Source organism: Nerophis ophidion, linkage group LG09, assembly GCF_033978795.1.
Source record: "Nerophis ophidion isolate RoL-2023_Sa linkage group LG09, RoL_Noph_v1.0, whole genome shotgun sequence".
Classification (NCBI taxonomy): domain Eukaryota; kingdom Metazoa; phylum Chordata; class Actinopteri; order Syngnathiformes; family Syngnathidae; genus Nerophis; species Nerophis ophidion.
Window position 1 is genome coordinate 60,716,595 of NC_084619.1, and position 27,758 is coordinate 60,744,352.

The following is a 27,758-nucleotide window of genomic DNA, read 5'->3' on the forward strand; positions in this document are numbered from 1 at the left end:
AAGCAATAACAAATGTTTTTATAGCAGCAGATTTAAGTCCATATTGTATTAAAAAGTAGCTTTTGACCCACTTCTATGGTGGAAGAACAATGAGGCCATATATCCTCTTACTGCCAAGTTAGCCAGGCTAATAACAATCTCAATCAATCAAAAAAAACACTTTATACGTAGAAAGGTTTTGTTAAGAAACCATTCTGAGCCTTATTTTATTTAGTTTTTATTTTATACATGTTGACCACATTAACCCTGGCAATGGACCCTGTGTGTATATGTATGTTATGCCATTTTTTTTTTTTTTACACATTTGGAAAATAAATAACACAAAAAATTTACATTTTGTAGTTTTCTTACTGTACTGAAAATTAACCGAACCATGACCTCTAAACTGAGGTACGTACCAAACCTAAATTTTTGTGTACCGTTACACCTCTAATACTTACTAAACAATTATCTGCATACATATTCAATAATTATACACATAAATATATATATATATATATATATATATATATATATATATATATATATATATATATATATATATATATATATATATATATATATATACACACACACTTGTATACTTATATATTCACACACTTATTATTTACACACTTAATATATACTTACATACACACTTAGTAAATATTTATTCATTTATATACTGTATTTTGGCGACCAGAGGGCACACACACCGTATTAAAAGGCGCAGTCTCAGTTATGGATAAATAAGCCACATCTTATTTTTGGGCGCAGGCATGGTAAAATACATACTTTTTCCAATACTTATTACAGTATATATATATATATATATATACTGATATACACTGTGTATACTTACTTATATATTAAATACTTCTTATATACACACGTATTATGTGCACACTAATCAACTCGGTATTGTTCTGTGTATTTTGCAGGAAGCTCAAAATCTGATGGCTCTGACCAACATCGACACGCCCCTGAAGGGCGGCCTCAACACGCCGCTGAACGAGAGCGACTTTAGCGGCGTGACGCCTCAGCGCCAGCAGGTGCAGACGCCCAACACCGTGCTGGGCACACCCTTCAGGTAATGTGCTGCAAACACGCGGCGTCCGTACAAGCATGTCTGAGGTGTGCGCGTCCTTTACAGAACTCCCGGGCACGGTCAAGGGTCAGAGGCCATGACCCCCCAGTCGGGAGGAGCACTGACCCCTCGTGGGGCGGCCACCCCGGGTCTGACCCCGGGCCGGACGCCACTGAGGGACAAGTTGAACATCAACAGCGAGGAGCAGCTGGCCGACCCGTCGTACGCCAAACAAGTGGTGAGCAGACGTGCACGTGAGGCGTGAAAACCATGACCGCTTACTCCTGCTTCTTAATCCACTGCAGCAACGCGAGAGTCTGCAGCAGCTCAGGCAAGGTCTGATGTCACTTCCTGTGCCCAAAAACGACTTTGAAATCGTCCTGCCCGAGAATGCCGAGAAGGAACTGGAAGAAACTGAGATGGAGGTCGGCTTTGTCGATGACGCCTCTGAAGTGGAGTTACGCAAGCAGGTAGTCGCTCACATACATTCACACACATACAGGCACACACACATGCAGGCGCACACACACACACATACACATACAAGCACACACACAAATTCAGGTACACACACTCACACACACATACAGGTGGACACACGCTTACATACAGGTACACACACTCATTCAGGCACTCCCACACACATTCAGGCACACACACATTCAGGCGCACGCACACACACTCGCACACATACAGGCACACACACACACACACCAATTCAGGTTCACACACATACAGGTGCACACACGCTTACATACAGGTACACACACGCATTTAGGCACACGCACTCACACACACATACAGGTGCACACACACTCACACATACAGGCACACACGCACAAATTCAGGCGCACACACACACACACACACACACACACACACACACACACACACACACATTCAGGGACACACATACACGTACAGGCACACACACACACACATACAGGCACACACACAGACGCTTACATACAAGCACACACATACACGTACAGGCACACGCACGCATTCAGGCACTCACACATACAGGCACACACACACATACAGGCACACACACACACACACTCACACATTCAGGCACACACACAGACGCTTACATACAAGCACACACATACACGTACAGGCACACGCACGCATCCAGGCACTCACACATACAGGCACACACACACACACACATACAGGCACACACTCACACATTCAGGCACACACACAGACGCTTACATACAAGCACACACATACACGTACAGGCACACACACACATACAGGCACACACACAGACGCTTACATACAAGCACACACATACACGTACAGGCAAACGCACGCATTCAGGCACTCACACATACAGGCACACACACACACACACATACAGGCACACACACACACACACATACAGGCACACACACACATTCAGACACTCACACATACATGCACACACACACATTCAGGCACTCACACATGCAGGCACAAACACACATTCAGGCACTCACACATTCAGGCACTCACACATACAGGCACACGCACACATTCAGGCACTCACACATACAGGCGCATGCACAAATTCAGGCACTCACACACATACAGGCACACACACTCACTCACACACACGCATACAGGCACACACACATTCAGGCACACATGCTCACACACACATACAGGCATATACACACACACACACTCGCACACACATTCAGGCACACACACACACACACACACAAATTCAGTCACACACACATACAGGCACACACAGACACACCGGCGCACGCACAATTTCAGGCACACACTCACACACATACAGGGGCACGCACACAAATTCAGGCACACACACTCACACACACACTTACATACAGGTACGCACACATACAGGCATGCACACACACACACATACAGGCATGCACACACATACAGGTACGCACACATATACACACACGCACACATACAGGCACACACACACACACACACAGACACACATACAGCAGCACACACACACGCACACACTTACATACAGGTACGCACACACACACACGCATTCAGGCACACACGCTTACATAAAGGCACACACACACACACACAAACAAGCACACACACACACACACACACACGCTTACATAAAGGCACACACACACAAACAGGCACACACACACATACACAAATACAGGCACACACACACTCACATACTTTGTGTGACAAAGTGAAGTAGTAATTTTGTCAACTGTCACGTTGTTGCTGTCAACATTGCAGCCAGAAATGGAAAGTACAACCACTAAAAAGGTAGAAAAATCATGAATGGCTCCCTCTGCTGGCGGCGTGTGAATTGTTAGTGTCATGTCACACAGGTTCCCCAATCTTTTTCCCACCAGGGACTGGTTTAATGTAGCCTTTATTTTCACGGACCGGCTTTCTACGTGTGGCAGATAAAAAGAGCAAAATAAATTAGCATAAAAATCTGGCACATTAACATTTTATATGTCAATTCGTGTGCACTGTCCCATGTACTATTACAGAGCATTAACAAGATCATTGGTAAGTGGGACAGGACAAAGTTAAGTCAGAGAAAATGCGGTAGTCTCTAAATTAATTATTGTTTCTGTGCGGCCTGGCAGCAAATGCGTCACGGACCGGTACTGGTCCCTGGACTGGTGGTTGGGGACCACTGATGTAGAACATTTTGTCACATTGATCTGAAGCAGGGGGGGGGCAAACTCATTTTCAAAACCAATACAATATAAATAAATACATATATGCTGTATGTACATGTGTATATATTATATACACACCTAGAAGGGTCTCACTCAGACATATGTTAAAAATAGGTATTCTTTTTTTGACGCCTAAATCTTTACATCAACCTCAGATTGATAAAATGTGCATTTTTATTCCCTGTTGGTTAAAGAAAATCCTTTTTTTTTTTGTCCTAACAAAAACACAGAATTATGCAATATTTCACCCAACAAAAAACTCAGAGTGGAATATTTAATGTGAAGTATTGAGCCTTAAATAGATCAATACTTCATAACATTGATTTTCATTCTTTATTATTGTTTGAGCAATGAGACCAGGGCCCCAATTATAAAATATAAATTATAAGTCATGCAGTATTTGATTTTTTTACTTTCAACCTTTAAATCTCTGGAACAACTTCAGATCTATACATCAATTAAATTTTTTTTGTCATTCCTTTATGGCAAACATACAAAATATGCAATATTTTCCCTCAAAGTTTTGATTCATTGTTTGTTTTTTTGAGAAACGAACAATTTCCCTTGTGGAAAGATTGTCTAAGTTTTGCAGGAAAAAAATCCTGCACGGCAGCTTTGTACCAAATAGAGTTGACATTGTAACTTTGCACCTGTTTGTTCTTGTAGTTTTGGTGGTGTTACTATGGCAACGTACTGCTGCACAATGATCTGAGGGCCACACTTTGTTGTGAATGCAAAAGGTGGTGAAAGGTGTATGATGTTTGTCAGGCCCTTCGAGATGCAGAGAGGGAGAAGGAGCTGAAGCTGCGACACACAACAGTGCAGAGGAACCTCCCCAGACCCACAGAGGTAACACACACACACACACACACACACACACACACCTACACCTCAAGGAGCCTACAAGTGTCACCTGTGTGCAGGTGAACGAGACCGTCCTGCGGCCGTCCTCCATGGAGCCGCTGTCCAGCCTGCAGATGGCGGAAGAGCTGATCAAGCAGGAAATGATCACCATGATGCACTTTGACTGTCTGCACCACCCGTCTGCCAACACCGTCAGCCAGCTGCAGCGCGCCAAGACCCGAGGCCCCGCCTCCACATCCAACAACGCGCTGCACATCGCCTACCTGGACTCTCACAAGTACCAGCCTGTCAGCACCGAGGACATAGACAAGGTGACGCTTTCAAACACTGCTGTCAAGCTCACCGCCCATTTAAATTGGCCCTTTACATCATTTATAGTGGCCCTTCGCATCATTTTAATGTTCTGTCACATTTATCGTGGCCCGTCGCATCATTTTAATGTTCCCTGTCACATTTATCGTGGCCCGTCGCATCATTTTAATGTTCCCTGTCACATTTATTGTGGCCCGTCGCATCATTTTAAAGTTCCCTGTCAAATCATTTATTGTAGCCCTATACATCATGTTAATGTTCGCTGTCACAATAATTGTGGCCCGTCACATAATTTTAATGTACCACGTCACATCATTTATAGTGGCCTTTCACATCATGTTAATGTTCCCTGTCACAATTATCGTGGCCCTTCAGCTCACTTTAATGTTTCATGTCACATTTATTGTGGCCCGTCGCATCATTTTAATGTTCCCTGTAACATTTATTGTGGCCCGTCGCATCATTTTAAAGTTCCCTGTCACATCGTTTATCGTGGCCCTTCAGATCACTTTAATATTCCCTGTCACATTTATTTTGGCCCGTCGCATCATTTTAATGTTCCCTATCACATTTATCGTGGCCCGTTGCATCATTTTAATGTACCACGTCACATCATTTATCGCGGCCTTTCACATCATTTTAATGTTCCCTGTCACATTTATTGTGGCCCGTTGCATCATTTTAGTGTTCCCTGTCACATCTCTTATCGTGGCCCTTCACATCATTTTAAGTTCCCTGTCACATCATTTATCATGGCTCGTCGCATCATTTTAATATTCCCCGTCACATTTATTGTGGCCCGTTGCATCATTTTAATGTTCCCTGTCACATTTATCGTGGCCCGTCGCATCATTCTAATGTTCCCTGTCACATTTATTGTGGCCCGTTGCATCATTTTAGTGTTCCCTGTCACATCTCTTATCGTGGCCCTTCACATCATTTTAGGTTCCCTGTCACATCATTTATCATGGCTCGTCGCATCATTTTAATGTTCCCTGTCACATTTATCGTGGCCCGTTGCATCATTTTAATGTTCCCTGTCACATTTATTGTGGCCCGTCGCATCATTCTAATGTTCCCTGTCACATTTATTGTGGCCCGTTGCATCATTTTAGTGTTCCTTGTCACATCTCTTATCGTGGCCCTTCACATCATTTTAAGTTCCCTGTCACATCATTTATCATGGCTCGTCGCATCATTTTAATGTTCCCTGTCACATTTATTGTGGCCCGTCGCATCATTCTAATGTTCCCTGTCACATTTATTGTGGCCCGTTGCATCATTTTAGTGTTCCCTGTCACATCTCTTATCGTGGCCCTTCACATCATTTTAAGTTCCCTGTCACATCATTTATCATGGCTCGTCGCATCATTTTAATGTTCCCTGTCACATTTATTGTGGCCCGTTGCATCATTTTAATGTTCCACGTCACATCTTATATCAATCAATCAATGTTTACTTATATATCCCTAAATCACTGGTGTCTCAAATGGCTGCACAAACCACCACGACAGCCTTTCACATCATTTTAATGTTCCCTGTCACATTTATTGTGGCCCGTTGCATCATTTTAGTGTTCCCTGTCACATCTCTTATCGTGGCCCTTCACATCATTTTAATGTTCCCTGTCACATCATTTATCATGGCTCGTCGCATCATTTTAATGTTCCCTGTCACATTTATTGTGGCCCGTTGCATCATTTTAATGTTCCCTGTCACATTTATTGTGGCCCGTCGCATCATTCTAATGTTCCCTGTCACATTTATTGTGGCCCGTCGCTTCATTTTAATGTTCCTTGTCACATTTGTTGTGGCCTTTCACATAATTTTAATGTTCCCCGTCACATCATTTATTGTGGCCCTTCAGATCACTTTAATGTTCCCTGTCACATTTATTTTGGCCTGTCGCATCATTTTAATGTTCCACGTCACATCATTTATCCTGGCCTTTCACATAATTTTAATGTTCCCCGTCACATTTATTGTGGCCCTTCAGATCACTTTAATGTTCCCTGTCACATTTATTTTGGCCTCTCGCATCATTTTAATGTTCCACGTCACATCTTATATCAATCAATCAATCAATCAATGTTTACTTATATAGCCCTAAATCACTGGTGTCTCAAAGGGCTGCACAAACCACCACGACAGCCTTTCACATCATTTTAATGTTCCCTGTCACATTTATTGTGGCCCGTTGCATCATTTTAGTGTTCCCTGTCACATCTCTTATCGTGGCCCTTCACATCATTTTAATGTTCCCTGTCACATCATTTATCTTGGCTCGTCGCATCATTTTAATGTTCCACGTCACATCTTATATCAATCAATCAATCAATCAATGTTTACTTATATAGCCCTAAATCACTGGTGTCTCAAAGGGCTGCACAAACCACCACGACAGCCTTTCACATCATTTTAATGTTCCCTGTCACATTTATTGTGGCCCGTTGCATCATTTTAGTGTTCCCTGTCACATCTCTTATCGTGGCCCTTCACATCATTTTAATGTTCCCTGTCACATCATTTATCTTGGCTCGTCGCATCATTTTAATGTTCCCTGTCACATTTATTGTGGCCCGTTGCATCATTTTAGTGTTCCCTGTCACATCTCTTATCGTGGCCCTTCACATCATTTTAATGTTCCCTGTCACATCATTTATCTTGGCTCGTCGCATCATTTTAATGTTCCCTGTCACATTTATTGTGGCCCGTTGCATCATTTTAATGTTCCCTGTCACATTTATTGTGGCCCGTCACTTCATTCTAATGTTCCCTGTCACATTTATTGTGGCCCGTCGCATCATTTTAATGTTCCTTGTCACATTTGTTGTGGCCTTTCACATAATTTTAATGTTCCCCGTCACATCATTTATAGTGGCCCTTCAGATCACTTTAATGTTCCCTGTCACATTTATTTTGGCCTGTCGCATCATTTTAATGTTCCACGTCACATCATTTATTCTGGCCTTTCACATAATTTTAATGTTCCCCGTCACATTTATTGTGGCCCTTCAGATCACTTTAATGTTCCCTGTCACATTTATTTTGGCCTCTCGCATCATTTTAATGTTCCACGTCACATCTTATATCAATCAATCAATGTTTACTTATATAGCCCTAAATCACTGGTGTCTAAAATGGCTGCACAAACCACCACGACAGCCTTTCACATCATTTTAATGTTCCCTGTCACATTTATCGTGGCCCGTTGCATCATTTTAGTGTTCCCTGTCACTTCTCTTATCGTGGCCCTTCACATCATTTTAATGTTCCCTGTCACATCATTTATCATGGCTCGTCGCATCATTTTAATGTTCCCTGTCACATTTATTGTGGCCCGTTGCATCATTTTAATGTTCCCTGTCACATTTATTGTGGCCCGTCACATCATTCTAATGTTCCCTGTCACATTTATTGTGACCCGTCGCATCATTTTAATGTTCCTTGTCACATTTGTTGTGGCCTTTCACATAATTTTAATATTCCCCGTCACATCATTTATTGTGGCCCTTCAGATCACTTTAATGTTCCCTGTCACATTTATTTTGGCCTCTCGCATCATTTTAATGTTCCACGTCTCATAATTTATTCTGGCCTTTCACATAATTTTAATGTTCCCCGTCACATTTATTGTGGCCCTTCAGATCACTTTAATGTTCCCTGTCACATTTATTTTGGCCTGTCGCATCATTTTAATGTTCCACGTCACATCTTATATAGTGACCTTTCACAACCTTTTTCATGTTCCCTGTCACGTTATAGTGGCCCGTTACATAATTTTAATGTTCCCTATCGCATCATTCCAATACTGCCTGTCACATTGTAATGTGGCCCATCACACTTAAATGTTCCCTGTTAATAATGTATTGTGTCACGTCATTTTATTTTGGGCAGCAATTTCATTTAAAGTGGCCTGCAACATTGTTTAATGTGTTGTATGTATGTGGTGTGCCACATCATTCAATGTTGTCCAGCATGTCCTTTTAATGTGGCCACATCTTTTTAAGTATTCCACCTGGTTATTAATGTGGCCTGTGAAAGGATGGAAATGAAAAATAATATTTTGGACTTTTTAAATGTATTATTTCTTTAAATTTTGACAGAAAAATCTTGCGCATTTTTACATTTGTCTGACGTTCCAAGAGTCAACACTTACATCTTCTCCATCGGTAAAAGTTGTAATCATCCAAACATGTTCCATGGTGATGACCATCTGGCCCCTGCTGTCAAAATAATAATAGTTGATGTTGATTGACAGGCCAAGGCTGTACTGGCAGCAGAGATGGAGGTGGTGAAGGTGGGCATGGGTCATGGTGACCTCAGCATGGAGGCCTACTGTCAGGTGTGGGAGGAATGCTACGGCCAGGTGAGCACACACACACACACACACACACACAAGCAGTGGAAGAAAACAGACACACCTGTGTCATGGTGTGCAGGTGTTGTACCTGCCCGGACAAAACCGATACACCCGAGCCAACCTGGCGTCCAAGAAGGATCGTGTTGAGAGCTTGGAGAAGAAATTAGACGTAAGAGAACACAAGACTGCGTTTATTGAGGCAGGGAACGCTGACCTTGCATTTTCCTCCTCTGCAGGTAAACCGGGGTCACATGACCGCCGAGGCGCGCAAAGCCGCCAAACTGGAGAAGAAACTCAAAATCCTGCTGGGAGGTTTCCAGTCCCGAGCGCTGGGTCTCCTCAAGCAGCACAATGAACTGTGGGACCAAGTAAGTCATTTGATACTACGCACATGTGATTACTGTATTGCCGCCGGGGCGCTAATTAATTTAAAACCTCTTCTCACTGCTGCGCTTACCAAAGGCATGCGGTAAAAGTAAGCATGCGCTAGTTATTTTAAAACCTCTTCTCGCTCCGGCACTTACCAAAGGAATGCAGTAAAAATTTGAGTGTGATGTAAGCTTGGACCTTAAATCCGACTGAATAGTTCTTAATCTTCTTTCCTTTATGCAATTTCAAACTACCGGTATTGAAATCAGCCTCCTTCATTTTGAAAATGATGACAGGGGAAGTGTCACTCGTGACGTCACGTGTTTGACCAAGCGGTAATACTAAGCATGCGCTAATTATTTTGGGAAGCAAGTTTGACCCGGCAGTAATTCAAGGCAGGCGCATACTATATGCCCTGCGGCAATTCAAGGAAAGATGGTATGTGACACTGGAATCACCACCTTGTTTACCCACCGTGATATAGACTACATTTAAGAAATAACATAATTTTTCCATATATTAGCTGCACTGGACTATAAGTCACAGATATATACGTTGTGAAATGACTAATTTACACAGGAATATTCTGTAAATGTTTATTTATATACCCTAAATGTTTCCAAACATTGGCTGTAACAAGGCAGTAAAACTGCTGATCAAACAAAACAGAAGTCATGGACCCACGAGTTGCGCAAGCGAGCTCTTCAATCAGTTAAACAGACTCAATAACTCCACTGTGAAGTTTTGGTGATTTAATGAAACAATACAAAAAGGATGCCATCGTAAGATAATATTAACACAGACACTTGTAAACCTGTTAGCTAATGCCGCTAGCTTGATTACAATACAATAGCACATACAAATATAAATGATAAATGGGTTGTACTTGTATAGCGCTTTTCTACCTTCAAGGTACTCAAAGCGCTTTGACACTACTTCCACATTTACCCATTCACACACTGATGGAGGGAGCTGCCATGCAAGGCGCCAACCAGCACCCATCAGGAGCAAGGGTGAAGTGTCTTGCTCAGGACACAACGGACGTGACGAGGTTGGTTCTAGGTGGGATTTGAACCAGTGACCCTCGGGTTGCGCACGGCCACTCTCCCCCTGCGCCACGCCGTCCCTAAATATGCATGAAAAGACTCCTAGACACACATCACACGTGATGGTTTAGTAAGTAAGAATTGTTTTAGTTGTATTGTAAAACTTACAAACGTTTTTTGAATGAAGAATCCTTACGAGTAGCAACACTAGAGATGGCTAGAAAATGAAACAGCATTTCTACTTCCAGTTGAAAGCTCAAAAAAGGGCACTGCAGTGAACCAACTTGTCCAGAAGTTGACACCTTAGCACACCACCATTTCAGTCTCTTTGCTTATTTTTCAAAACTGTTTGCAATATGGTCGTCAGCGAAGAGAAATCCATAAATTAGCTTCACCGTTTTAAAGCATAGCTAAAAAGTTGCGCCTCCTAGTTGGGAATGTGAGGTAGTTATTATATTTTACATATCACATTTATACAATATACAAAGTAACTAAACAATATATATTTACTTCTTTTAAATACTTAGCTTTTTGTGTCCAGAAAAGTATTTCCTGAATCTGACCAATTATGTAATGATTGTAGTGTGGTTGATATTAGAGGTGGGTGATATCATGTTGTGTCCACCAGGTGGAGCAGAGAGCCACAGAGCTGCAGACCTTCAGTCAGTTGAAGAAGCAAGAAGACCTTGCTATTCCCAGAAGACTTGAGGTCAGTCACTAACTGGAATACTTCAAAATAAAAGCATGTCAATTATACCATTTTTTTTAAAGGGTTTGCGAGAAGATGTGGAGCGTCAGATGGAACGAGAACGAGAACTCCAACAGCGATACGGAGAAATAGTCATGGAGCGAGATGCTCTGATTAACAGTGCTCAGAAATGCTGAGGAACACCTAGAGCTGGTGACCAATCATGTCCTTTTCTCATACAAGTCCCACCTCCGTGTGATGGAGGTCATGTCAAAGTGTTTGTGTGTTAGTGATCAATAAAGTTTATTTGAGCAACACTACGACTGAAGACGTCTGAAGGTAGCGTCAGCAGGCCAGGAAAACCATCCCACTCCTCCTGTGGGCACTCTGTTGGAAGGACAGCAGGTAATGTATCATGTTCATGTGTCACGTGGTGTAGCAGCAGCAGGTAGTGTATTATGTTAGTTCATGTGTCACGTGGTGTAGCAGCAGCAGGTAGGTGTATTATGTTAGTTCATGTGTCATGTGGTGTAGCAGCAGCAGGTAGGTGTATTATGTTAGTTCATGTATCATGTGGTGTAACAGCAGCAGCAGGTAGTGTATTATGTTAGTTCATGTATCATGTGGTGTAGCAGCAGCAGGTAGTGTATTATGTTAGTTCATGTATCATGTGGTGTAGCAGCAGCAGGTAATGTATTATGTTAGTTCATGTGTCATGCGGTGTAGCAGAAGCAAGTAGTGTATTATGTTAGTTCATGTGTCATGTGGTGTAGCAGCAGCAGGTAATGTATCATGTTCATATGTGTCATGTGGTGTAGCAGCAGCAGGTAGTGTATTATGTTACTTGATGTGTCATGTGGTGTAGCAGCAGCAGGTAATGTATTATGTTGGTTCATGTGTCATGCGGTGTAGCAGAAGCAAGTAGTGTATTGTTAGTTCATGTGTCATGTGGTGTAGCAGCAGCAGGTAGTGTATCATGTTCATGTGTCATGTGGTGTAGCAGCAGCAGGTAGTGTATTATGTTAATGTGTCATGTGGTGTAGCAGCAGCAGGTAGTGTATTATGTTAGTTCATGTATCATGTGGTGTAGCAGCAGCAGGTAGTGTATTATGTTAGTTCATGTGTCATGCGGTGTAGCAGAAGCAAGTAGTGTATTATGTTAGTTCATGTGTCATGTGGTGTAGCAGCAGCAGGTAGTGTATTATGTTACTTGATGTGTCATGTGGTGTAGCAGCAGCAGGTAGTGTATTATGTTACTTGATGTGTCATGTGGTGTAGCAGCAGCAGGTAATGTATTATGTTAGTTCATGTGTTATGTGGTGTAGCAGGTAGGTGTATTATGTTAGTGCATGTGGTGTAGCAGGTAGGTGTATTATGTTAGTGCATGTGGTGTAGTTAGTGTGCACTCACCATGTGTCTGTAGTTGTATCTCCTGAGGGCCTCTCGCACATGACTGGGTGTGATGGCTCCAGTGGGAACTTCTACAGCAGCAGGGCAGCTCTAACAATAAAAGAGGTTAAAATAAATCAGAAAGTTCGTTATTTCTGTATTTGCTACACACAAATTTAGTCATCCAACCTTTTTGCGTTTCCTCTGTCGTGCTCGACCATCCACGCTGCCATTTCCTTGGAGGAGGGGCTTGGAAGAACCCGGGGTGGAAGGGGGCGTGGCTTCAGGGGAGTCTGTTTCCTTCTTGACCTAATAAGGCAGAAAGGAAGTTGTTTCAGTAGTTTCTTGTTGTAACTTTTTATTTTAGTCAATTTTAAAAGCAAATTACATGTAGTTTTGGACTACTGTATGGTGACAGTCACATTTTACTAAACAGAAATATAACTAATACCTATATAAACAATGTGTGTACATGCCTACGCATATACATGTATGTATACATATAAGTGCATACACGTGTATATACACACATACTGTGGATACATGTGTATACATATGTAAACATGCAGTCATGATTGTGTATGTATATGACATACATGCATACATACATGTGTGTATATACACGTTTATACATTCAAACATGTATACATACATGTGTATATACATATACATACATCTGCATACCCACGTGTATACACATACATGCGTATTCACACACTTGTGTATACATACATGTGTACAAATATATATATGTATACATGTGTATATGTATACATACATGTGTATATACATACATGTGTATATACATATGTGCATACCCACGTGTATACACATACATGCGTATTCACACACTTGTGTATACATACATGTGTATAAGTATGTACAGTATATAGGAATATGTATACATATATGTATAATACTACCACCACTATGCTTGACGGTAGGAATGGTGTAAGCTGGTTATTGTGGCCAAACAGCTCAATTTTGTGTCATCCGACATCACATGGACAAAGATAAGACATTCTGGAGGAAAGTTCTGTGGTCAGATGACACAATACCCAGCCATATGTTTGGAAGAGAAAAGGTGAGGCCTTTAATCCCAGAAACACCAATTCCTACCGTCAAGCATGGTGGTGGTACAATGGAAAAGGAGGATTACGGTACCTCCAAATTCTTCAGAACAAGCTAAAATCATCAGCCCCGAGGTTGGGTCTTGGGCGCGACAGGACAATGACCCAAAACACTCGTCAAAAGTGGTAAAGGAATGGCTAAATCAGGCTAGAATGAAGGTTTTAGAATGGCCTTCCCTAAGTCCTGACTTAAACTTGTGGACAATGCTGAAGAAACAAGTCCATGTCAGAAAACCAACACATTTACCTGAACTGCACCAATTTTGTCAAGAAGAGTGGTCAACAATTCAAGCAGAAGCTTGTGGATGGCTACCAAAAGCGCCTTATTGCAGTGAAACTTGCCAATGGACATGTAAGCAAATATTAACGTTGCTGTATGTATACTTTTGACCCAGCAGAATTGCTCACATGTTCAATAAACCCATAATAAATTCATAAAAGAACCAAACTTCATGAATGTTTTTTTGTGACCAACAATTATTTTCTCCAATCACTCTATCACACAAAAATAAGAGTTGTAGAAATGATTGGAAACTCAAGACAGCCATGATATTATGTTCTTCACAAGTGTATGTAAACTTTTGACAATGACTGTATATACACATGCATATATTTATATATACATACATACCTCAGGCTAATGTCTGCACTATCTGTGTGCCTTTGTAAAAAAACATCAGGAGAGACAAGGTGTGTGTGTGTGTGTGTGTGTGTGTACCTCAGAGTGTGTGTCGTAGTTGATGTGACTGACGGAGATCACATGGCTGACAGGGTTGGTCTTCGCCACCATTTCCTGCTTCACCAGCAGAGACAAGTCCACGATCTAAAGGAGAGATGAACGTGTCAGGTAAGTCCAGTCCCCCATCTTCACACCCTCTTTTTTACGCTTTAAATTGGCAATTCCTCACAGCAACTGCAACAGAAAGGGGGTTTTGATGGCGCTATCCGCAGGAGTAAAAACATTACTGTTTTTTTTCTTTCAATTTCTCATATTGAGGAACTTCTACAATTGTAAAAAATAACAGTTTTTTTAAGACGACAGGCATTATTTGGCAGTGTTGACATTGATGCAGCTCGCTAAGAAACAAATGTTGTGCTGTCCTCGGCACGGAGAAAGTAAAAAAAAAAGTTTTTGTTGTCTTGGTATCGACTTGGTATCAAAAGTGTCGATACTATTGACAACCATACAAGTCAACATTTCCCAGCAAGAAGATGCTTTGATGTTGTGAAACTGAGGCGTAGCCCTTCAAAAATGGCTAACAAAGACAACATTCCAACAGGAAGCATGCGTCAAGTACCAAAACTAAAAATTGCCACAATCTAGCATGCTAATTTTAGCATATTTACATGCTAACAGTTAGCATCCGTCAGGTACAAAAATCTCAGACTTTAAGGTCTACACCTTAGCGTTAATTCGCTAACGTCAACATTTGAACCGCAAGCATGCACCATGTACCAAAACATAAGACAACTGCAAAAAAAGCTAACATGCTAAAGGTAGCATAAAATACTGCTATGATGTCATGTAACTGCACATCTTACAAGTACAAAACTCAATGGTTTGTTCATTTGTAAAACTGAGTTTAAAAAGTATTTCATAACTTAAGAAAACGTAAGAAATCCCATCAGAATGCGGAAAAGCCAAAGCTAAACTGAAATGCTAACAGTTAGCACGCTAGCCAGATAAGAAAAATAGAACAGTTGGTTTTTGTCAATCAGTACCAAAGTGTATGACTCACAGGTGTATACCTTCAAAAATATCTAAAAATGCTAACAGTAAGCAGGCGTCAAGTACCTAAATGTAGGACAGTGAGGTGCTTATCCAAAGGATTTAAAATTATTTTGTTTGCATTTCAGCATGTTTACATGCTGACAGTTAGCATCTTTTAAGTGGCAAAAATAACTGACTTTAATGTGTATACATGTAAACTTAGTTAAAAAAAAAGCTAGCATGCTAACAGCTAGAAGTACCAACAAAAGACACCTGCAAAAATAGCTACACAAAGCTAACAAAAAAAGCTAATGTTAGGAGCATTTTGACTTCGGAATAGTTTGAATGGGTTGAGGAATATGGAAAATGTTTAAGTGTGGAAAAAAATTGTCTATTCATTTTAAATAAGGAAAAAATATCCCGGAAAATGAGGATTTCCTGGTAACATTTTTGTAAAAACTTGACAGTTTCGAGCTCCTGCGTTTTTAAAAAGGCACTCACCTGGGCGACAGTCTCGTAGGCCAGGTAGGACATGATCTCCATGGCAACGCTGTTTGGTTTCAGCTCCAGGCTGCTGCAGTCCAGCCAGTCCCGAAACTTTGGCGTTTTCTTGGCTGGACACAAGTTGACTTTTTTACGTGGAAGCACATTCAGGACATTTCCTACTTTTGGACTTTTTAGTCTTGCAGATTGACAAAAAAAACAACAACAACTGGTTATAAAAGTCCCCGCGGCGCAAAAAGTACACTAAAGCATGACCAACACATCATTTCTAGACCAGTGGTTCCAGCTGTGGTACACCACAGAATCACGTAATGGAATATTCAAACACAGTGTTCCTGTTCAAACTGTGTGGCCAAACATATCACATATACTTGTTATATAAAACACCTGCCTTGTTTTTAATGAATACTTAGGCCGACTACGCCACTGTCTTTTTAATGCTGGTGAAAAAAACAAATGATACAGAAATACATTTTATGAATATTTCTGTCCAAACGTTGTAAATAAAATATTGGTTGAAGTGATTTTAAAGTATTTTGGTTTCATTATGTCCAAATTTTAAGGTAGTATAGAAAGAATCAAATGACATATTACTACTCAGGATTATTACAGACTACATGTTTTTTTTTCTATAATTATGAAGATGACATTTTATTGCGTAATAATAATTTGTATTACTAATAAACAGATATTAGTATTTGTTTACATACCAAAACTGAGCTGTCGACTCTCACAGAATTCAGAGTACTGCGTCTGGTCCATTGTTCGACTGTGACGCTCCATACGCTGCTCAGGAACACACACAGCACAGAGGTGTGTGTAAGTGTGTGTGTTGTGGTTGCATCAGGACTTGACAATAACCTCCAGCCTCTCCTGTTTGACAGGATCCATTTCCGTCCTCTCGGTCAGCGACAGAAGCTCGCCCGTGTGGTCCAGCCACATCAGGTAGTCCTGGGCCAGGCGCTGCCTCCGCTGGTTACCCCCGGCAACAGTGCCCGAGGTGCCTGCCAGAGAGCGCTCGTAAGTTCACATCGGTAGTTCAACCTCCATCTATTTAGGGGTCGCGGGGGCAGCAGCCTAAGCAGAGAAGCCCAGACTCTGCTGGGCTACTTTGTCCAGCATCTCCCGGGGAATCCTGAGGCCTTCCCAGACATAGTCTCTACTGTCCATACTATGTAATGTACATGATGTCATGCATATGATTAATGTGTACAATGTAATGGATACGATGTAATATTAGCGTAGTAATATTGTAATATTAGTCCGTCACATGTCTTCACAGGGACCATAAAAGAGTCTTGTCAAGTTGATAATGTATGTCATTTAAATAATACTAACGTTTCTTCCACAATAATGTCTTTTACATTTAAATATGAATTGATTTCAATATAATTTATATTACTGCACTATATTTTTTCTTGTGTGTATGAATGTATGTATGCATGTAAGTAGGAATGTGTGTAATGTGTACATGTGAGTGTATGTATGCATGTATGAAAGCATAAATGTATGTATGAGAGTATGTGTATATGAGTGTATGGGCGTGTGAATGTGTGTACGTATAAATCAATGTGTGTGTGTGTATATATGAATGAATTAATGTGTGTATGTATTTATAAATGAATGTATGTATGTATAAATGCATGAATGTATGTATGAAAGTGTGTGTATATTATGAGTGTATGCATGAATGAATGTGTGTATGTTTAAATGAATGAATGTCTGTATGTATGAATTAATTCATGTGTGTATGTACTGCACGTACAGTGGGGCAAATAAAAAGTATTTAGTCAGCCAGCGATTGTGCAAGTTCTCCCACTTAAAATGATGACAGAGGTCTGTAATTTTCATCATAGGTACACTTCAACTGTGAGACAGAATGTGAAAAAAAAAATCTAGGAATTCACATTGTAGGAATTTTAAAGAAATTTATTTGCAAATTATGGTGGAAAATAAGTATTTGGTCAACCATTCAAAGCTCTCACTGATGGAAGGAGGTTTTGGCTCAAAATCTCACGATGCATGGCACCATTCATTCTTTTCTTAACACGGATCAATCGTCCTGTCCCCTTAGCAGAAAAACAGCCCCAAAGCATGATGTTTCCACCCACATGCTTCACAGTAGGTGTGGTGTTCTTGGGATGCAACTCAGTATTCTTCTTCCTCCAAACACAGCGAGTTGAGTTTATACCAAAAAGTTCTATTTTGGTTTCATCTGACCACATGACATTCTCCCAATCCTCCGCTGTATCATCCATGTGCTCTTTGGCAAACTTCAGACGGGCCTGGACATGCACTGGCTTAAGCAGGGGGACACGTCTGGCACTGCAGGATTTGATTCTCTGACGGAATACTGTGTTACTGATGGTAACCTTTGTTACTTTGGTCCCAGGCACTCTGCAGGTCATTCACCAGGTACCCCCGTGTGGTTCTGGGATTTTTGCTCACCGTTCTCATGATCATTTGGACCCCACGGGATGAGATCTTGCGTGGAGTCCCAGATCGAGGGAGATTATCAGTGGTCTTGTATGTCTTCCATTTTCCGATAATTGCTCCCACAGTTGATTTTTTCACACCAAGCTACTTGCCTATTGTAGATTCACTCTTCCCAGTCTGGTGCAGGTCTACAATTATTTTCCTGGTGTCCTTCGACAGCTCTTTGGTCTTGGCCATAGTGGAGTTTGGAGTCTGACTGTTTGAGGCTGTGGACAGGTGTCTTTTATACGGATAACGAGTTCAAACAAGTGCCATTAATACAGGTAACGAGTGGAGGACAGAAGAGCTTCTTAAAGAAGAAGTTACAGGTCTGTGAGAGCCAGAGAGCTTCCTTGTTTGAAGTGACCAAATACTTAGTTTCCACCATAATTTACAAATCAATTCTTTAAAATTCCTACAATGTGAATTCCTGGATTTTTTTTCACATTCTGTCTCTCACAGTTGAAGTGTACCTATGATGAAAATTACAGACCTCTGTCATCATTTTAAGTGGGAGTACTTGCACAATCGGTGGTTGACTAAATACTTTTTTGCCTCACAATATGTATGTATGTTAGAATGTATGTATGTGAGAATGTATGTAAGTATGTATGTAAGAATGTATGTATGTATGTAAGAATGTATGTATGTATGTAAGAATGTATGTATGTATGACCGGATTAATTTCTGGACAGCAGATGTGACATCTGAATAGGAACAGAACTCGGCCCACTGGGACTTCATGTCCTAGGCCTCACTCAGAACCAGTCCAAGGGTAATCCTGAGGTGGGAATAGAACTCGCAATCCCACAATGCTTTTAGGCCTGCCAGGTCTGACCCCCTCCCCCGACCCTCCACCACCACCACCAGAGGGGGGGTGACTCCAAGGATCAGAGCCCCAAAGTGCTCGCTTTGTGCTGCCGCCCAGCCCACAACTCACCCCTACTTGATCATGTCAAATTATATTTTCTGAGGTTCACCTGAGTCCTGCGGTGTGTCCTCGTCCTCCAGCGTCTTGAGGAGTTTGGATTTGTAATCTTTGAACTGAAGATACTTCAGCAGCCGGGACATCTTTTTCTGACAAAAGCGACGTAAAGTCAAACCACAACTTGGTCTCTTCCTGTTTGTGTCCTGTGCTCACCTTGTCTCTTCTCATCAGGAACAAGATGTCCTCCACTGCGATGACCCTTGACCCGCGTAGCGTGGCCCTCTCGCTGGCCTGATGGAGCTGGTCAAAACAAACAAACAAACAAACAAACACACACACTGCATCAATGTGCTGCAGTACCAATCTCTTCCTCAGGGGGCACCAGTGAGACATCAAAGTGCATTGAACAAATAAACACTTGAATATAATAATGTGGTAAATAAGACTAATAAACTATCATATTTGACTCATGTAAATGCTGCATTTCAAGACAAAAATTGACCAGTGTGACAATGTATTGCTATATGAGGGGGGAAAACTGATCAAATAAATAAAATATTTGTATTAGTTTATAAAAAAAAAAAACTTTTATTGTGTGGAAGTGACAATAAATAATATTTGAAGTTGAACCCAAGGGGGCCAATCCAACAGAGTGGAGCATCTATTGACTAACTTCATTGGTTCTTGAACATGGTTGGTAAACCAAAAGGTTCATATAGTCCAGAAGAGATGTAGAGTTTTGGGCACCACATGATTCGATTCAATTCTTGGGGGTAATGATTACATTCAGAATCCATTCTTGATTCAAAATAAATACTATTTTAATAACATCGGTGTCATTTCTATAATGAACTACATTCCTCCATAAAATAGACAATACAGCTACCAAACATTTCTATATTACTTCAGAGAAAACCGGTTTTGTTGATCAAAATTCTACTCAAACATTTAATAAAGTCAAATACAAATAAATCAACAGGAGAAGTATCCAACACTTCTCTGTTCTAAAGTAAATAAATATGATCATCTACATCAACAACATGGACAGGACAGATAAAAAAAAGTTTTGTTTTTTGATTTCTTTAATCGATTAAAAATTCTTACAAATAAGAATCGCAATTCATTCGAAAATCTTTTTTTTGACATCCCTATAGTCAAGCAGAGTTCCCAATAAGAAACAATGTAAATGAATAATTAAATAAAAACAGAATACTATGATTTGCAAATCCTTTACAACTTACATTCAATTGAATTGACTGCAAAGACCAGACATTTAATGTTCAGACTAGAAAATGTTATTTTTTGCAAATTTTAGCTCATTTGGAATGTGATGCCTGCAACATGTTTCAAAAAAGCAGGCACAAGCGGCACAAAATACTGAGAAAGTTGAGGAATAAATAATAAATGGGTTGTACTTGTATAGCGCTTTTCTACCTTCAAGGTACTCAAATCGCTTTGACACTACTTCCACATTTACCCATTCACACACACATTCACACACTGATGGAGGGAGCTGCCATGCAAGGCGCTAACCAGCACCCATCAGGAGCAAGGGTGAAGTGTCTTGCTCAGGACACAACGGACGTGACGAGGTTGGTACTAGGTGGGGATTGAACCAGGGACCCTCGGGTTGCACACGGCCACTCTCACACTGCGCCACGCCGTCCCCATTGAATGCAAATCAAACACTTATTTGGGACATCCAACAGGTGGACAGGCTAATTGGGAACAGGTCGGTGCCAGGATTGGGTATAAAAGCAGCATCCATGAAATCAGTCAATCAGTCAATCAGTCAGTCATTCACAAACAAGGATGGGGCGAGAGTCACCACTTTGTGAACAAATGCGTGAGCAAATTGTTGAACAATTTAAGAACAACATTTCTCAACAAGCTATTGCAAGGAATTTAGGGATTTAACCATCTACAGTCTGTAGTATCATCAAATGGTTCAGAGAATCTGGAGATATCACTGCACGTAAGCAGCAAAGTCGAAAACCATCATTAAATGCCCATGACCTTCGATCCCTAAAAATAAAAAAGCGACATCAGTGTGTAAAGGATATCACCACATGGGCACAGGAACATTTCAGAAAACTACTGTCAGTAACTACAGTTGGTCCCTATATCTGTAAGTGCGAGTTAAAACTCTGACTATGCAAGCCAAAGCCATTTATCAACAACACCCAGAAATGCCGCCCGCTTCGCTGGGTCCGAGCTCATCTAAGATGGACTGCTGCAAAGTGGAAAAGTGTTCTGTGGTCTGACGAGTCCCCATTTCAAATTGTTTTGCGAAACTGTGGACGTGGTGTCCTCCGGAACAAAGAGGAAAAGAACCACCCGGATTGTTCCAGGCGCAAAGTTCAAAAGCCAGCATTGTATTAGCGCCCAAGGCATGGGTAACTTATACATCTGTGAAGGCACCATTAATGCTGAAAAGAATGCTGAAAAATATATCTAGGCTCCACTCTATCAATATTATCTTTGTGGGTATCAAACTTTCAATAACGCTTTTTTTTTTCGTAGGAAAAATATTTTTGAGCGTGTGCAAGTGTTACCATGGTGATGAGCTGTGTGTGGACAATGTCCTCCACCAAGGCTGCTGTCTCATGCAGGGGTCGACAAACGTCTCCCAGAGTAAACCTGGCACACACACACACAAACAGAGTACCATTTGGTCACACCTCACATTTGCATGTTCTAGTAACCACTTCCACCAACATCTAAGCCACATCCTAGAGATCGTTCTTCATCTTTCCCTGCTGCCCGCCTCTTCCGTGCTATGATTGGTCGGTGGTGGCTGTCAGTCACACGGCTCAGCGGGGCTTGGGTTTGAGGCTTGCGGGAAGGGTTCGAGTTTGGCTTCATTGAGGCTCGGTTTTAGGTCTGGGGGTTTATGTGGGTTTCAGCATCTCCGACCACCAAGAACCCACAATTCCAAGGTAACACACACACACACGCACGCACACACACACACACACACACACACACACACACACACACACACACACACACACACACACACACACACACACACACACACACACACACACACACACACACACACACACACACACACACACACACACACACACTACAAATGGATACAACATAATTTGGTGTATTCAAATATATCAAATATATGATTTTGGTAAAAAAAAAATGACATTCCAAAATACTGGAGTAAAGTAAAGTACATACTTAAACAAAACTATGTACACAATTTAATTTGTATGAATATTGAACATCTTAAAGTGCATTTTTTTCCAAGTTAGAAAAACTAGGTCAGGTTTCTTTTTTTGTTCTCGTTTGTTGGTCCCTGTTGATGGGCTCATATTGCCCATTCGACTTGAAGCTAAAATATTACCACAGCTTTATAGTCTTAATTTTTTCCTCCTTATTTTTGTTACTTTGCAGAACTTCTCACTGGTGAGTCGTGAGGCTCCTGCGTGTGAGCAGTGGCCCCGCTCTCCGCCCACCGAGACAAACATTTGTGAATGATTAGTGATGTGCGGACCGATTAGGAAATATTGATATCGCCGATACCAGATCTCCATGCTCTAATATCGATTCTGAAATGAAAATATTGATACTTTAATACTTTAGTTCAGGGGTGTCCAAACTTTTTCCATCAAAGGCCGCATAACGATAATTTAAAATATGCGGGGGCCATGTTGATATATATTTATTTAAAAAAATGCTAAAAACAAATATTGTGTCGGCTTTGTATTATTATACAGTAGGTGACTAAGTATATTATTATTCATGTTTAGTTAGAACATTTCAGCGTTTTCTCATTCCATACCAATTGTTCTCTATTTTCTTAAATTTTTACTGTTGTTTTTTCCCATGTAAAAGTAAAATAAAAACAATAATAATATGACTGTTTACAGTAAATAAATAACATAGTGTTTCAAAATTTCTTGCTGTACGAAAATATCAATGTCTATTGAATATTTAGTGTGAAAATAAATACACCAATATTTGAGGTCAATGTAGTACCACTCTCTCATCATTACAGCCTACAAAAGCTAAATCATAGTAAATAACTAATGGTAACGTCATCATTACTCCCCCCCAATAAGGATAGAGACACACACTTCACGCTGCCCCCTTGTGGTTTGGAGTGCATGTTTAAATCGTCTTGACTTCCTCTACTTCCTTTAACTTTTGTTTAAACAGGTTAGCATGGCGTCAAACAGTCTCTTTGGTGGAAGCAGCCCTCCAGCATACACAGGTGTGTGTGTGTGTGTGTGTGTGTGTGTGTGTGTGTGTGTGTGTGTCTTACATCATGCCCTGTATCTCAGTGATGAAGCTGGTCTTGGATGCAGGTCGGTCTCGCCCGCTGGCGACAGCAGTTCCTGCCATGTGACCTCTCTCGTCCAATCACAGACTCTGACGGATACAAACAAGAAAGATCAAAGATTTTAAAGAAGTACTACTTTAACTCCGAGCCCGAAAAGTAACACAATAAAGAAAAAAAATCAAGTTTTTATACTGTTAAGACCAAAAAATATATATATCAACAAAATTATTATCCAACATTTGTGTCAAACTAAAGGCCCGGGGGGCTACATCTGGCCCGCCACATTATTATATGTGGCCCGCGAAAACCTGGAATTGATATGCGTATTTTCTTACTAAACAGATTCAACTTTCCATTGTCAAAAAAATTCCTGTCTTTTAAACTTGATGTAATACAGCAACAAATATACTATCATACATTTGAAACATTTTTTGTTACACTCCAAATAAGTAGTTAAATATCTGCTTGACCCCTGATTTTAAAGCAAGTTATCCATCTAATTGTACACCGAGAAAATATTTTTTACAGTAAAAAAATGGTAGCCCAGACGCCACAATTTTATAAGTGAAAAAAAAATACAAATAATATATATATATTATATGTATACATATATATATATATATATATATATATATATATATATATATATATATATATATATGTGTGTGTGTGTGTGTGTGTGTGTGCTGTAAAAAACACCAAAATGTCATTTTTTACTGTAAAACTTTGATTTTTTTTTACAGTGTATGTAAAAAAATATGTATACAGTAATCAATAAAGAATTGCATATATTCATATATTATCTACTGTCAACAGGGACCCCCTAATTGCACCATAATGTCAGTTTTGTACATTATGGTAATCATCTGTAAAATTTACAGATGTTTTTTTTTATCGTGTACTTAAAAATATATATATATAACTAACAACTGTATATATTTATATTTTATCTAATGTTCCAGGCAGCCCTCTGTGGGCAGCTATACGTTGCAGTTAGTGAAAAAATAAATAAAATTAGAAGGAAAAAAAAAAAAAAAAAAAAAATATATATATATATATATATATATATATATAAAACGTTTGGTGGACAAAATTAGACAAAGGCGTGGCATAAATAAAACACGTCTTTCTATGGCAGCATCGGACAAAGTTGTAAACAAACTATGATGAGTTCAAGGACCGCTGAAACTAGTAGGACAAAATGGCGCTTGCCAAATACTCTCATCAGTGAAGCATGTATAACATAAACAGTGGGATTTCTAACAATTAGGAAGACGTGTTTCATGGTTGTTCTCCTACAGAAAATATATTTTTTTTAAATACTTTTTTTCTTCATCTTTTTTCTCGGAGTCGTGGAAAAACATTGTAGACTGTAAAAATTAAAAAATATATCTATGTAGAAAACAGCTATTTTGACTGTTTGTATAGGGATGTTGATTGCTCAAGCTGGAGGATATTTAAAAAATATTGAAATGTATTGGAAGTGCCTCAAATAGTTTTTACATTGTGAATACAAAATAAATAAATGTAAAAATCCTGCAGCTGAGCAGAACCTAAAAAAAGTCATAAAACATTGGGTGGACAAAATGAGAGAAAGGTGTGGTAAAAATAAAACATGTCTTTCTGTGGCAGCATCGGCATACTTGCCAATCCTCCCGGATTTTCCGGGAGACTCCCGAAATTCAGTGCCTCCCCCGAAAACCTCCCGGAACAAATTTTCTCCCGAAAATCTCCTGAAATTCAGGCGGAGCTGGAGGCCACACTTCTCCAGTTCCATGCGGACCTGAGTGACGTGTCGACAGCCTGTTTTCACTTCCGCTTTGTAAATGTGTAAATAAATGAACACTGAAATTCAAGTATTTCTTATATATATATATATATATATATATACATATATGAAATACTTGACTTGGTGAATCTAGCTGTAAATATACACCTCCCCTCTTAACCACGCCCCACCATGCTCCCGCCCCAGCACCGACCACAACCCTCCACCCCCCACCCCCTGAAAACGGAGGTCTCAAGGTTGGCAAGTAAGAGCATCGGACAAAGTTGTAAACAAACAATCGATGAGTTCAAGTACCGCTGAAACTAGGACGACAAAACGGCGCTTGCCAAATACTCTCATCACCAGTGAAGCATGTATAAAATAAACAGTGGGATTTCTAACAATTACGAAGGTTTGTGTCATGGTTGTTCTTCTACAGAAAACATCCATCCATCCATCCATTCATTCATTTCTACCGCTTATTCACTTTGGGGTCGCGGGGGGAGCTGGTGCCTATCTCAGCTACAATCGGGCGGAAGGCAGTGTACACCCTGGACAAGTCTCCACCTCATCGCAGGGCCAACACAGATAGACAACATTCACACTCACATTCACACACTAGGGCCAATTTAGTGTTGCCAATCAACCTATCCCCAGGTGCATGTCTTTGGAGGTGGGAGGAAGCCGGAGTACCCGGAGGGAACCCACGCATTCATGGGGAGGACATGCAAACTCCACACAGAAAGATCCCGAGCCCGGGATTGAACCCAGGACTACTCAGTACCTTCGTATTTTGAGGCAGACGCACTAACCCCTCTTCCACCGTGAAGCCCTACAGAAAACATCTGTCCATCCATCCATCCATTTCCTACCGCTTATTCCCTTTTGGGGTCGCGGGGGGCGCTGGCGCCTATCTCAGCTACAATCGGGCGGAAGGCGGTGTACACCCTGGACAAGTCGCCACCTCATCGCAGGTGCATTCACATGTACAGAAAACATATTAAAATAAAAATATATCTTTTTATTGGCGGCTCTAGAGCCAAGGGTCGCTGACCCCCGAGCTGTATAGCCTTCTCTGCTTAGGCTGCTGACCCCGCAACCACACCTCGGATAATCAGAAGAAGTTGGATGGATGGAAAATGGAAAGTTGATTACATTTAGTAAGAAAAGACGCAATAATTCCAGGCTTTGAGGGGCCACATAAATTGATGTGGCAGGCTAGATGTCGCTTGATGTTTGATATTGGTAACTGGTATACTTTTTTAATAGACTATTTAAATCTATTTTAGAAAAAAAAACATAGGAAAAAGTAACCTAGCTTCTACTAATTCTGAAGTTTGATAGTTGTGGTGTTGTGTTGTCTAAATAACAAGTTATACGCATAAACTATGGCTAAATAAACAATATAGTAGAACAGTATTAAGTCAAAAAGAAGAAATAAAGTAGACAGGTGTTGTGACCACAATGTTTCCCCTCCCCCGGTAGTCAAATCTGAATAAAACCACACAGTTCCCTCCTATTCAAACACGGTGGTTATGTTTTCTTTTGTCGAAACAACGATGGCGACACGAACAAAGAGACTTGGGTCAGGACGGGAAGAAGAAAGAAAGAAGAATTAAAGGAACACAACTCACAAAAGTAGTAGAGTCGTCCCTCGCTGGCGTCTGTTTGACGTTAAATTGTGGCGCGCTTTGATGACGTCAAACACAACAAGGAAATAAAGAACGCAGACATATTTTTTTATAATCATTTATTTAATTATCCATCCATCCATTTTCTACCGTTTATTCCCTTTAGGGGTCGCGGGGGGCGCTGGCGCCTATCTCAGCTTCAATCAGGCGGAAGGCAGGGTACACCCTGGACAAGTCGCCACTCATCGCAGGGCCAACACAGATAGACAGACAACATTCACACTCACATTCACACACTAGGGCCAATTTGGTGTTGCCAATTAACTATTCAAATTATTTTTTAAAGGCACTATTGAGAAACTTACATTTATGAATATAAAACTTAGCAAATAGTAAAATGAGGTCGGGAAATTCCAAAACATGTCCCTTCATTTTTTATTTTTTCTCCCCAGTTTTATTTTTATTTTATTTTTTTATTTCAACATTAACAAACAGAAGAGAAACAATAATCAAAATAG

The 27,758-nt window shown here is 40.6% G+C and overlaps 2 protein-coding genes across 2 annotated transcripts in view; one reads left to right on the top strand and one right to left on the bottom strand.

Moving 5' to 3' along the window:
• Nucleotides 1-11,718, top strand: part of cdc5l (CDC5 cell division cycle 5-like (S. pombe)) — a 25,110-nt gene extending 13,392 nt beyond the window's left edge. Inside the window, exons 10-19 of the mRNA XM_061911386.1 lie at nucleotides 921-1,069; nucleotides 1,133-1,304; nucleotides 1,372-1,536; nucleotides 4,528-4,608; nucleotides 4,683-4,934; nucleotides 9,197-9,304; nucleotides 9,378-9,467; nucleotides 9,535-9,666; nucleotides 11,342-11,422; nucleotides 11,485-11,718. Of these exons, the coding sequence (XP_061767370.1) occupies nucleotides 921-1,069; nucleotides 1,133-1,304; nucleotides 1,372-1,536; nucleotides 4,528-4,608; nucleotides 4,683-4,934; nucleotides 9,197-9,304; nucleotides 9,378-9,467; nucleotides 9,535-9,666; nucleotides 11,342-11,422; nucleotides 11,485-11,598 (1,344 nt within the window). The 3' untranslated portion in view covers nucleotides 11,599-11,718. The remainder of the gene's footprint in view (nucleotides 1-920; nucleotides 1,070-1,132; nucleotides 1,305-1,371; nucleotides 1,537-4,527; nucleotides 4,609-4,682; nucleotides 4,935-9,196; nucleotides 9,305-9,377; nucleotides 9,468-9,534; nucleotides 9,667-11,341; nucleotides 11,423-11,484) is intronic.
• On the bottom strand, nucleotides 10,398-27,351 carry supt3h (SPT3 homolog, SAGA and STAGA complex component). Its single transcript, XM_061911391.1, has 12 exons — nucleotides 27,244-27,351; nucleotides 23,824-23,930; nucleotides 22,094-22,178; nucleotides 19,752-19,838; nucleotides 19,591-19,687; nucleotides 16,997-17,139; nucleotides 16,846-16,921; nucleotides 16,133-16,245; nucleotides 14,639-14,743; nucleotides 12,980-13,099; nucleotides 12,812-12,901; nucleotides 10,398-11,788 (listed from the first exon to the last, which is right to left on the bottom strand). Exons 2-12 carry the CDS (start codon nucleotides 23,901-23,903, stop codon nucleotides 11,747-11,749), a joined length of 1,038 nt encoding a protein of 345 aa, XP_061767375.1. The 5' UTR covers nucleotides 23,904-23,930; nucleotides 27,244-27,351; the 3' UTR covers nucleotides 10,398-11,746.
• Nucleotides 27,352-27,758: the final 407 nt, after the last annotated feature.

Bases quoted from the DNA above. Each gene is read 5' to 3' on its own strand.
- supt3h (XM_061911391.1), bottom strand. From the start codon at position 23,903: ATGGCAGGAACTGCTGTCGCCAGCGGGCGAGACCGACCTGCATCCAAG. The intron at 22,179-23,823 runs GTAAGACACACA...TGTGTGTGCCAG, and splicing joins ACTGAGATACAGGGCATGAT to GTTTACTCTGGGAGACGTTT. The intron at 16,246-16,845 runs GTATGTAAACAA...ACTTGTGTCCAG, and splicing joins GAGTCGACAGCTCAGTTTTG to CCAAGAAAACGCCAAAGTTT.